This window comes from Echinops telfairi, unplaced genomic scaffold, assembly GCF_000313985.2.
Source record: "Echinops telfairi isolate 266 unplaced genomic scaffold, ASM31398v2 ScPeMD7_1713;HRSCAF=2227, whole genome shotgun sequence".
In the NCBI taxonomy this organism is placed as follows: domain Eukaryota; kingdom Metazoa; phylum Chordata; class Mammalia; order Afrosoricida; family Tenrecidae; genus Echinops; species Echinops telfairi.
Window position 1 is genome coordinate 3,763,842 of NW_022105611.1, and position 12,618 is coordinate 3,776,459.

Below are 12,618 nucleotides of genomic sequence, written 5' to 3' on the forward strand. Positions count from 1 at the left end.
CCACATGTGATTATCGGCCAGGCTGGCACAATTAACTAACTCAGTACACAAGTTGGAGACATTGAAAATGACAAGAACATTGGTAGAAAGGAAGGATAAATCTGATATTCATATAGTACTCAAGTGACTATAGTTGAAGAAAAATTTAAGATTGAAATAGGAAATTATTCAAAGGCAGGTGGGGAGTCAAGGTTTGAGTGATTCACACTTTTAAGAGCAATGATAATTTGGAAGCCCTTTGGTGTTTATGACCTATATAAAAAGTGAGTTGCCTTGGTGTTTTGTGTAAATACAGCAGAAAGACTGATGTTTTGCTCATTGGATAAATACTTGGTTTTGTGAGTGTGGATTTGTGAGATCCTACCAATTTAAGGAGCTCTGGTGGCCTGGTAGTTTACATAATAGGTTGCTAACCACAAGTTCAACAGTTCCAAATCATTGATACTTTCTACTCCCATAAAAACGTATTCTCAGAATCGCACACACGGGCATTTCTACTCTGCCCTATAAGGTCTCTTAGTCCAAATGACTTGATGGCAATGAATTTGGTTTTTGGTTATAGAGATAGGTAATTAACTCAGGATTAAGGTGGTATGAAATACTGGCTTTAGTAGAGAGTGTGAGTCTTTGTTTCCTTGGGGTAGGGGGTATGGTCTGCTAAAAGACAAAACCATACCTCCATCAAAATCATTCTGTGTGAATAAAAGCTATCCTGGAAACAAAGAAAAAGCCCAGGACCATCAAAAGAGCACATTTGAGGTCTCTGAAGTGGTCAGGGCCTAAAACAGAGACTCCACACATAGTGGCACAGAGACTGTGGGACAGAACAAAGGGTCCAGGACAAGTACAGAAGCCGAGGTAAGGGGACCATGAGACAGAACGGAGGATCAACACCCACCCACTATGGGACTGAAGTGAAGCAGAGAGACTGGTGAGCTTCCTGGTCAGTAGAGGCTGGTGCAAAGGGACCATTAGGATAAGATGCTGAGGACCAGGGAGAGACTTGGGTGCTGGCTAAGGACAGATGTTGCTGTGGAGCAAAGACTTTCCTGATCCTCACTTGTGGTGGCCTATTAACTTTCCGAATAAACCCCCATAATTGTGAGTCTTGTCTGAGTTTTGTTGGCCATTGAAGCAAATTATGGAGCCCTCCATAGAAATAAGAGTTCTGTAGAAGGAATGATTGGTGGCAGAATCGGGAAAAGAAGGATGGAGCTGGAAGGCACATAGGGCCTCTGTGTCATGGCAATGTGGAAGCCAGAAACGGTCAGATAATGGCTTCCCGGCTGTTCTCTCCAGTTACAGATAACCAGCTTAAAGTTCAGGGTTGATAAAGCACTTCATTGGAGGTCAGACTTTAATTAATTATTTTTGTTTATATGTGTGTATATAGTAGATATATATATATATATATATATATATGAATACATATGTGCACACTTACATGTAGATGCTTGTATGTGCTTGTGTATATATAGTAAAGCCTGTAAGAGTCAAAACTGAACTGCCAAATCAACTCAAACTTGCTGCTATTGAGTTGACTCCCACTGGCCTCAAAAGATAGTCACCATTTTTATCACACACACTATTCAGTGGGAAATACTTGAATTTTCTTTCTGACATGTTTCTGTCTTACACAGGTCCTGGCTTTTGTAGATTTGGAGTGTATATAAGTATGGAGATAGAATACTAAATATATATATGAACTTATTGCTGGAAGTATATATATTAGAAACGGCACAGTGCCGAGGAAAAGGGATTCAGAAAAGTTAGAGGGATAAGTAGAGAGTAGAGCTATCTGAAGGATTTGCTAAGTAGCATCTGTTAGTCACAGTATGGTGATGAACAGTGCTAAATACAGCAGGGACCACCAATGAGATTCTGGAAACATTCACTTAGTGAAATCAGGTTATACCAAAGATTTAGAATAAAGGCAACAGGAAGTTGGTCGAGTGAATGACAAGTTTGGAAGTGTAGATAACAAGAAGATGAGCTATTGCAAATTGAATTTGGCCAGGAGAAAATTTTATAGAATGGGAGAGGTTTGACCCTGTACCAAACCCAAAACTTAATGTCAGTGCTGACTCATAGTGACCCTATAGGGCAGGATAGAAGTACCCCCTGTAGTTTTCTGAGAGCTGCAACTTATTATGGGTATAGAAAGTCTCATCTTTCTCCTGAGGAATGGCTGGTGATTTCAAACTGCAGACCTTGTGGATCGTAGCCCAACTCGGAATCACTACACCACCAAAGTTAGCTAAGACCAAGTAAAGGGATCACATTAAAGATATAAAAATGCCCTTGATATGTAGAAGCATCCTGGATAAGGCATGCTTAAAAGTGTTAGTTTATTTTTATGATTAGTTGTATTTTAGTGCTATAATATATAACTACTATGCTTATTAACTAAGTGTTCTATGATTTTTCTCTCTATAGACAAAAATCGTAGTCTCAAGCTGATAAGACATTTCCACTGTAGCCCAAATTAAAAAGATGGTTGAAGGAGAGACATAGTTGGTAATTTCTGTATGCAAAATATTTATTCTGGAAAAAGCACCACTGTATAGTGTTTTACACAAACCATACACGGGGACACTGTAGCAGCTATTAAGTGGCAGAACTAGAATTAGACTCACAGTCTGACCCAGTCAATGTTAAGATCACTTGGCTGACTACTATCATGCTGTAATTTCTTACCAATGCAATAATATTACTTTGAGCTAAACTATAAGGGTACGAAAACAAATAGCCATCTGGATATCATCGATGATTTTCAAGTTTTGTTTATATGGGTTATGTTGTTAAGACCCCACTCTTTCCTGTTGTCATGACACCAAAACTTTTTTTTTTACTATCATGCCTCTAACTACTGTAAATGTCTATTAAACTTCATAGTCAAATTTTCTGGTATTGGATACTGTATTCTATTTCCCTTCTGTATTCTATTCTCCTTCTCAACTGTATTCTATTCCCCTTCTGTATTCTGTATTCTATTCTGTATACTGTATTCTACTGTATTCTGTTCCCCTTCTCAACTTCATGCCCATTCCTGTTTAACCCCCTTTCCAACCTTACTCTCTTCCTAATCCGTGAGTTTATTTACCTGTCCCTTGCACCTTAACTTAACTGTAAGTTCTTCTTCCATTTACTAGCATAGTGTCCATGCTATAGATGTTAACTATATAAGCAAGTCATACTGGCTGTTAATCTAGGCCTATAGAGATTGTCTGAATATAGGATTTAATCATTTTCGAGTAATGCCAGTAATCAAAGATGGTGAATTGGAAAACAAGGTATTTCAGCTAAGTGAGGTAACCTAAAAGGAGCATTGCTAAGGGGTGGAGCTGACCTCTTTTCTCTAAGCTCATGGTACTGTCCAGTTAAAGGATAAGTATCGTGTGATATTTTTTAATTACTTTTAACAAACTGTAATAAACACATTTTCAAAAGAGGTGGTATAAAGGGGGGAAAATTCAGAGTGACAATTAGGGACATGAGTAGAATGGGCTATAGAGAGCTTAGAATTTATTATTTTTTTTAATCATTGAGGGCTCGTACAACTCTTACCACAATTCATACATACATCCACTGTGTCAAGCACATTTATACATTTGTTGCCATCATCATTCTCAAAACATTTGCTTTCTACTGAGCCCTTGGTATCAGCTCATTTGTTCCCCTCCCTCTCCACCCCTCCTCCCTTCTGAACCCTTGATAATTTATAAATTATTATTCTTTTGTCATATCTTGCACTGTCCAACGTCTCACTTCACCCACTTTTCTGTTGTCCATCCCCCAGGGAGGAGGTTATATGTAGACCAGTTCCCTTGTGACCGGTTCCCCTTTCTACCCCCACCTTCCCTCCACCCTCCAGTATCACCACTCTCACCACTGGTCCTGTGGGGTTCATCTGCCCTGGATTCCCTGTGTTTCCAGTTCCTTTCTCTGCCAATGTACAATCACTGGTCTAGCCAGATTTGTAAGGTAGAATTGGGATCATGATAGTGACGGGCGGGGATGGGGAAAGCATTAAAGAACTAGAGGAAAGTTGTATGTTTCATTGTTGCTACACTGCACCCTGCTGGCTCGTCTCCTCCCTGTGACCCTTCCATAAGGGAATGTCCAGTTGCCTACAGATGGGCTTTATTTTTAGGTCTCCACTCCACACTCCCCTTCATTCACAATGATAGGATTTTTTGTTCTTTGATGCCTGATACCGGATCCCATCGACGTCTCTGTTTTTTTAATCATTTTATTAGGGGCTCAAACAACTCTAATCACAATCCATACATACATCAAATGTGTAAAGCGCATTTGTACATTCATTGCCCTCATCATTCTCAAAACATTTCCTCTCCACTTAAGCCCCCGGCATTAGGTCCTCATTTTCCCCTCCCTCCCTACTCCCCCTCCCTCATGAGCCCTTGATAATTTATAAATTATTATTTTGTCATATCTTGCCCTGTCCGACGTCTCCCTTCACCCACTTTTCTGTTGTCTGTCCCCCAGGGAGGAGGTCACATATAGTTCCTGGTAATCGGTTCCCTCTTTCCAACCCATTCTCCCTCTACCCTCCCAGTAGCACCACTCACACCACTGGTCCTGTAGTGATACACCACTGGTCCTGTAGGGATCCCATCGACGTCTTTATAGTGAAGTTTGTCCTTAATTGTTAATTGATCTGTGAAAGTCAAGTAAGCAATTACATACTACATTTTTAATCGTTTAAAAATTGCTGTAAAAATTTTTAAGTCTATTCCAAAGTATCTTCATAGGGATTCTTTGGGAGGTAGTCTTTATCGGTCAGTGAGCATAAGAACACATAAGTTTCATAGTGTTTGTGCAAAAGTCGAATTGAATGATAAAAGGTCAAAATCATGGAACTTGAAGTTTTGATAGTAAACCACAAAGATAATAGGAAATATAGAATATCCCTTAATAAGCTTGAACTACACTATCCATCCATAGCCATCATACTCTTAAATTAGATTTTTTAAGTGTTATGATTTTAGGAAGAAGGTGACCTTTTTATGTGCTGATTAAAACACTCAACTGCTAACAGAAAGGCTGGTAGTTTGAACCCACCAGGCACTCCAAAGGGGTACGATGTGACTGTCAACTTCCAGAAAGATAAAAGAACAGACCGTTTCTGTCAAGATAGTTCTGACTTACCATGACCCTATAGGACAGAGAGGTGCCCATAGTTTCTTTTAGACTGTAACCTTTATGTAAGCAGACTGCCACATCTTCTTCCAAAGAGTAGAAGGTGACTGATGGATTTGAACTGCTGGCATCTCAGCAGCCTAGCCAACTGAACCACTGCTATCACCAGAGATCCTTAAAGAGCATAGCTTTGGAAAGCCTGCGGGTTTGTTCTACACTGCCCTGTAGTGTCATTATGAGCTATAATCAGTGTGACTGCAAAAGATTTTGGTTTTTTTAATAAAATATTGAGCATTGGATGGCATGATAAAACCTTAGCCTAATGATTTTTTAAAGGAAAAAGTGTAACCTGTGTTTGGAAAAAGCAAAATTTTAGCAACTGAAAGAAATGATGATTTGTCTTTATTATGTTTTACATTTCTTTTTCTTCCCTGTTTTTGTCCAGATGCTTGCATATACCACCCAGGTGTTCCAGTCTTTCATGATGCCTTAAAGGTATGAACTTAATACAGATTTAAAATCTCTTCAAATTTGTTTAGAAAATTCAAAGGATTTAATACTAAATATATTTTTCATCTATTTTTCCCACCATGGGATTCTCTTGTTTTCTTAATGACCGGTGAAGGTTGCTTTAGGCATGCATGTCCTTCAAGTGAAGACAACAGTAGATACGGATTGGTCTTGAAATCTTTTCTATACTAATTCTCATTTCTACATCTCTTGTCAATTTCCTCATTGTTAGGGAGTAGTGGAACTGGCAGTTTTTATATTGAATGTTTATATAAATTTCTCATTTTCATGCAGTTACTTATTAATGAGAGTAGTGATGAATTTTAGAAAAGATGGCTGTAAACTATTACCAATTCCAGTTTCAGGGCATACCTCTGAGTTGAAAGTATCCTTACAGAAAAGAGAGGCTGTACTTCCTCAGACCTAGAAAATAATGAGGTATTATCTGATCAGGTTTTTATATGTTATCTGACTTTATCAGTCTTTTACAAGTTACAATCATGAAAAATCTCAGCGTTTCCTTGTATTATTGCAGAAGAGAATATTATAAGAGGGCTGCCATGACTTTAGCAACTACCATTTTTGTTCTCAGGACATAAATAGTCTTAACTTGTTTAAATAGAGTTCACATTGCTCTTGGTGAAGTCCCACCACTGAGCCAGGACTAGTTTCTGACTCCCTAGGTAGTGGACAGATGAGGGTCAGCAGGAAGGCCAGTGCTGAGGGCACAGTTTCACTGAGTCGCAGCAGTGTGTTTACAGTATCAGAGGGGCTCAGGCTTCTGGGGTTGAAAATTCAGAGTTTATAGTCAGTGTGCCATTGAATCAATTCTAACTCACAGCAACCTTGTAGGACAGAGTAGATAGAACTGGCCCATAGTATTCTCAGACTGTAATGTGTACAATTGAAAGAGATCTGTATTCATACCCATTCCAAAGATGATACAACAAAATGTAGAAATTATAAAACAATATCATTACTGTTACATGAAAGCAAAACATTTGCTGTAGGTATTTAAGAATGGTTACAGCCACACATTGAAAGGACACTGCCAGAAATTCAAGCCTGGTAGCAGAAGGGGCCTTAGAATGAGAAGTATTATAACTAATGACAAATGGATCGTTACTGAAAACATAGAATACCAAAAAGGCATTTACATTTTCATTACTGAACAAAGCCATTCAACCTTGTGGATCATAACAACTTGTGGGTAAAGTTGCAAAGAACAGTAATTCAAGTGACAGTCATTGGACCTGGGGGAAGCCTTGGCTTGATGTGTGTCCAATGGAAAGGAACCCAGAGTCATCATATACCGTATGTACAAATGTATAAGCCAAGTTTTTCAGCACATTTTTTCTACAGTTTTGTGGTAAAATTCGGTGCCTCGGCTGATACTCAGGTCGGTTTATATTCTTGTCTATACGGTGTCTAATACCGCAATTTTCCTCCTCAGAGTGACATGACGGGTTTTGATCTAATGGGTTCTGGGCTACTACTTAACTCTATCCCAATCCAAGAACAGTTAGTTCTGATAACATGGCCCTGCTCCGCACTCACCTTTATGAAATGGTCACTGACGATAAGGGTACTACAGCAAAGTGGGGTGAAGAAAGCCACTGGTTCCCAGCTATCAGAATAGTGTCTGGGGTCTTAAAGGCTTGATTTCCAACAAGCAGCCATCTAAGTCTACTAAGTCCACATGGAAGAAGCATACCAGATTATGTGATCCAAAGATGACAACAAAATTCAAATATGACAAAGGGAAAAGTATCTGAACTAAAGTTTTGAAAACCCAGTTTGTAGAGGACTGTGTAAAACAATGGGATCCCAAAACCTTCATCAGTAGAGTATCTAGTCAGATTAAGCTGCTGGCAGATGCCCTCTAGCCATAGGCCAGGGTCTTCAGCAGCCTTACTATCAGACAGATCATTGTACTGGTTTGAACTCAGGGCAGTTGACCTCCATCTTGACCCAACCTGATTTTGTTCTAGGAGCAAGTACGTATCTCTTGCTTGTTCCATGACAAAAATTTCTTCCCTGGCTTTTTAAATATTGTTGGTGGTCTGTTCTCTCATACTCATTATTTGTATTTTTATCTTTGTATTATTATTTATCCTTACCAGTTCATTTTGTTTTTGTTTTTTATTGTTTCTGTTGGGTTTATCAGTTTGGAAGTATAGATGGAATAGCTACATACAGATAATAACTGATGCAGGGGTTTCTAGGGGATATAGCGAGGGTGGGGGTGAGAGATAAGGAGGGTTGAGGAGATTTGGGGAGTAAACAGGAGGTAGGAGGGAGCACTAGTTCTGACTGTGATTATACAACTCATCTTAAAGGCCATTTAACCATGGGAGGTTTGGGGAGAAAATGTTCTAAAATTGATTGTGTTAATGATTACGCAATTATTTTTGATATGATTAAACTGTTGAATTGTATGATAATGTGCCAATAAAACTAAAAGAAAAGTACATTGGTAAAATGAGGTTTTAAATGACGTGATTGGATATATAAGTAATATTTACAAATATTTTAATATATTTCCCTATAATTGTTCAGACTGTACTTTACACTCATCTATGAGTCTGGTGTTGGACCTGGGGGTCTATTTTTTTTTTTTCATTCCACAGGTAAGTGTGGTGCACAGTCAGGGTGAAGAATTAAAGCCACGTTCATTTCTCATTGAAATGCAGATAGTTAAAAGATTGGGTATCTTAAAACCTTTTTTTTTTTAAAAAAAAGGATGGTTTGTTAGTCTGGGTACATTAGAGAAACAAATCCTCACAAACTCATGTATAAGAGTTTTATATAAAGGGTAAGCGCACATCAAGAAAACATCCCAACCCACAGCCACCCAAGCCCACAAGTCCAACATTAACCCATATGTCCAACACCAATCCACAAAGTCCTCCTCCATCTCATAATACAGACACAATGATGCCGACTGCAGGAGGAAAGCCGAGTCAGTGAATGTGTAAGCATCTCAGCGCTGGCAGGGGTCTCCACATGGCTGATCCAGCACCCAGGGCTGCATTGGGGTAGGTCCATGTGGTTTCTCCTGGGGGATGTCTTGCAGGAAGTGAGCCTTGCCAGCTGAAGCAGGGAACTGCTAAGGCAGCTGCACCCTGGTCCGACCATTGCAAAGCAAGAGACTTGAGAACTAGAAAGGTGAGGCTCACTGAGCCATTTATCCCTCAGCCCTTCAAGTAACCCCACATGTGTTTATCGGCCAGGTTGGCACAATAAACTAACTAACTCAGATGAGATTTCAGAACACTTGATTTTGTTCATGCAGAGCCTTCAAGGGGCTACCCTGGTTAAAATCAGAATGGGAGTATGTCTTGGTCATATCCTTTGACATACTTCTTCATTCTGTCTGCTGGGGAGATAATCCAAGAAGCTTGACTGTATGAAGAGAAACATGCTATCAGGATTAGAAGCGAACTCTTAAAAACATATAATATGCAAATGATCCAACCTTGTTTTGTGAAGGTGAAGGGGCCTTGATACACTTACTGAAAAATGATGAAGATCAAAGCCTTCAATGGATTACACAACCTAAAGGGGGAAAAGATCCACAACTAGACCAATCTACAACATGATAAACAGAAGATACTGGCAAGGATTTAATTTTACTTCGATCAACAATCTGTGTCCGTGAAAGCAGCAGTTCATAAATCAAACAACATATTGCATTAGACAAATCTATTGCAAACCATCTCTTAAAGGACTGAAATCTGCCTGGCCCACGGTGCCTCGGATGCATTTGAAAGCTGGGCAACAGGAACAAACCCGAAAGAACTGACACATTAGAAGTGCCTGTGTTGGCAAGAAAAACAAACCTGCCACGACAGTAGTGTAACCAGAATGCTCCTTAGAAGTGAAGGCGGCACAGATTATGAGAAGGAACCAGTCCCTGAAGAAGCTGAACTTTAAGGTGAATGAAAAGGAGGAAAACACTCAAAGATATTACTGATTGCAACATTCTTTTCAAATGTACCTCCTGTTTGGGCACAGGACTCGGCAGTGTTTCTTTCTGGCATCATTGTGTGTTGGTACCGATAAAACTCCACCTCACAGCACCACCAATCTATGAGAAGCAGGTGACCAGGTCTTTTCTGTCGCAGAACCTCTGAAAAGTTTGAACCACTGAGTTTTTGGTCAAGAGCCAAGCATTCACTGTTGGGCCATCAGGACTTCATTACTACTCCTAACAAACCAGCAGGTGGGGGAAACTAGTTCATCCTGTGTATGTGTGTACAGCAGCTTCTTTGGCGTGTTTACAATAATGTGTCTCATTGCCAACCTCAAATCAGATTCTAAAGTGAACTCGTTCCAAAAATAGTTTTATCTCGCAGCCTGCTGTTCCTAGTAATACCACTAGCTTTCTAGGCAACCTGCCCTCTGCTCTTTACTACGCCATTAACCTCTCTAAATCTTGCTAATGATTTCACTTTGAAGTACTTTGTATTTCTTTCTTCTCCACTTCTGTTCCTTATTATCTAGCAATTGTAAACATTTTTAAGACCTGAGCTTCTAAGTCTATTGGATTGCACAGCCGAATAGATTTCAGGCAAAAGCTATTATAGCCTCATAAAGTCGTCAGATTTGTATTTGACTAAGTTAAGTATTTCTTTTGAAAAAAATGATCTTTTAATACTAAAACTAGTGATGGCAACAGATGTACAAATGTGCTTGACACAAAAGATGGATGGATGGATTGTGATAAGAGTTGTATGAACCCCCCAATAAAGTGGTTTTTAAAAAAATACTAAAATTAGAAGGTGCATATTTAGAAAAAAGACAGTTCCTCTTAATAAAAGATAGCAACCCCTATACCGTATACTTGATTTTAATCTTCCTTTCCTCGGTTCATTGAGCTTTGGTGGCCCAATGATTAAGTGCTCGACTGCTAACCAAAAGGTTGGTGATTCAAACCAACTCAGTCACTCTACTGGATAACTGACAATCTGTCCCCTAAAGATCCCAGCCACAAAACAGTTCTACTGTCGTGTTGGCTTGGTCTGAGTGAAAAAAGAAATGGAAAATTTGAATTGTATGATTTTTTTTTTTTCAATTAAAAAGTAAACCTGAAAAAAAAGAAAAGGAAACCTGGAAATGCATGTTGTGTTTTTGTTTGTTTTTTTCATGTTGTGTTTTTAAACATCTTTCAGAAACCCCGGTGCCATAATGGGCTACACACCAGTATAGCGAACAGTCAAATGTGAATCCACATTTGTTCATTATGCTGCATTATGTGTAAGGTGAAGCAACAGCTGTTTCTTATTCTTCACTAACTCGAGAGACTGCTACATTTTATTTTACTTTTTCCAGTGATACAATGGAATTTAGGCTGTTAATTTTAAATCACTTTTTTGTAAACAACTTGATATTTTGCTCAGAAGGCACATACTCGGTTATAATTTTGTTCTCTTCATTGAAAATATCTTTCAGTAATGATACTTTTCTGGAAATAAAGTGCTTATTCTTGAAGGATTGCTAACAGTGAGTTTTATTAAGAGACTGTTATTATTACAATTATCCCTCACTGGATTTTGAAAGTAAAACATTTTCACTTTCTTTTTGGATTTATTAGCATATATGATGGTCTTAGGAATTATTATTTTGTTTTCCTTCTAAAAATCTGCTACCATACTTGAGAAGAGAAACAAATTCCATTCCCCTACTTTATGGTGCATCCTTTCATGACAGACCACAGCAGTTTTTAAAATTAGAAAAAGAAAAAGTAACATCTTGCTTAAGTGAAGTGAACTGTTTACAGCACTATGAAACTATGAAATATACTTGTATATACAAGATGGCTCTAAAAAGTTTATTAAAAATTCGGTATCGGGCACAATTCCCACACTGTGTCTCCAGTGTTGTCCCCTGTAGGACTATGGGTCAGTGAGGGATGTCGTGTCTCATAGTGGGGTCAGCTATGTGGTCCACTCTGTGGATTGGCTGCTCTGAGCAAGGATATCATCCTCAAGGCTTGGTTGGCCAGGATGTGCTCCACTCTCTCTTCCTCCCCCTTCATTTGCTCCCGTGTGCTCTGATCAGACATGTTTCTTTCCCTGAGCTGTAGCTTCAGTGCTGTCCTCTGAAGTGAATTCTTCTGGGGGTGGGGTGGCTGTCCACATAGTTGGGACTGGGGCCGGCTCCTCAGACCTCTTTACTGATTTCCCTGTTTCATGCCGGTATGTTGCATTCACAACTTGGAGCACCAGGTTGAAGTTTGGTCCCTCTTTTCCTTTGGAGATATAAACAATACCCTCGCCTTGGGTGGTTAAGTGCCCTGTTCCCCCACTACCCCACCACACAGAGGCAAAACACAAAGGGCATGCAACAGAACACCAAGGGGAGCTGAGCAATGACGTCCCCAAGGAGTACCAAAAATAGACTGAGGCCAGGGCTTGGCACCCCATCAGACTGGACCAGAAAACACTCCTAAAGGTCAACAAATAGACCTTGAACTATTTATAGGCTTTTTGTGTGTGTGTCATTGGTATTTTTGTTGTTTGCTTTGGTTGCTTTGTGTTGTTCTGTCTTGTTTTTGTGCATGTTATTCCCACAGATCTATCTAGCTAAGATAGGCAGGATAAACAATCTGGAGGAGAAAATTACAGGAGTGACAGTTCTGGGGGGACATGGGAGAGGGGGAGGCAGGAGAAATGAAGTGGGTGTTAACAACTCCCGGGGCAAGGGAACAACAAGTGGTCCGAAATCGGTGGCGAGGGGGGTGTAGGAGGCCTGGTAGAGTTTGATAAGGGCAATGTAAGCAGAGGAAGTATTGAAACCCAAATGAAGGCAGAAGATGATAGTGGGACAAGAGGCAAAGGACATTTATAGAAGTCTAAATACATGCATGTACATATGTAAATATTTACATATGATGATAGGGAAATAGCTCTATGTGCATATATTTATAGGTTTACTATTAAG

At 39.5% G+C, this 12,618-nt stretch overlaps 1 protein-coding gene across 1 annotated transcript in view; it reads left to right on the top strand.

Moving 5' to 3' along the window:
* CHORDC1 (cysteine and histidine rich domain containing 1) overlaps nt 1-12,618 on the top strand; it is a 36,392-nt gene that overhangs the window by 4,110 nt on the left and 19,664 nt on the right. The window contains exon 2 of the mRNA XM_045293079.1: nt 5,609-5,658. Coding sequence (XP_045149014.1) covers nt 5,609-5,658 — 50 coding nt within the window. The remainder of the gene's footprint in view (nt 1-5,608; nt 5,659-12,618) is intronic.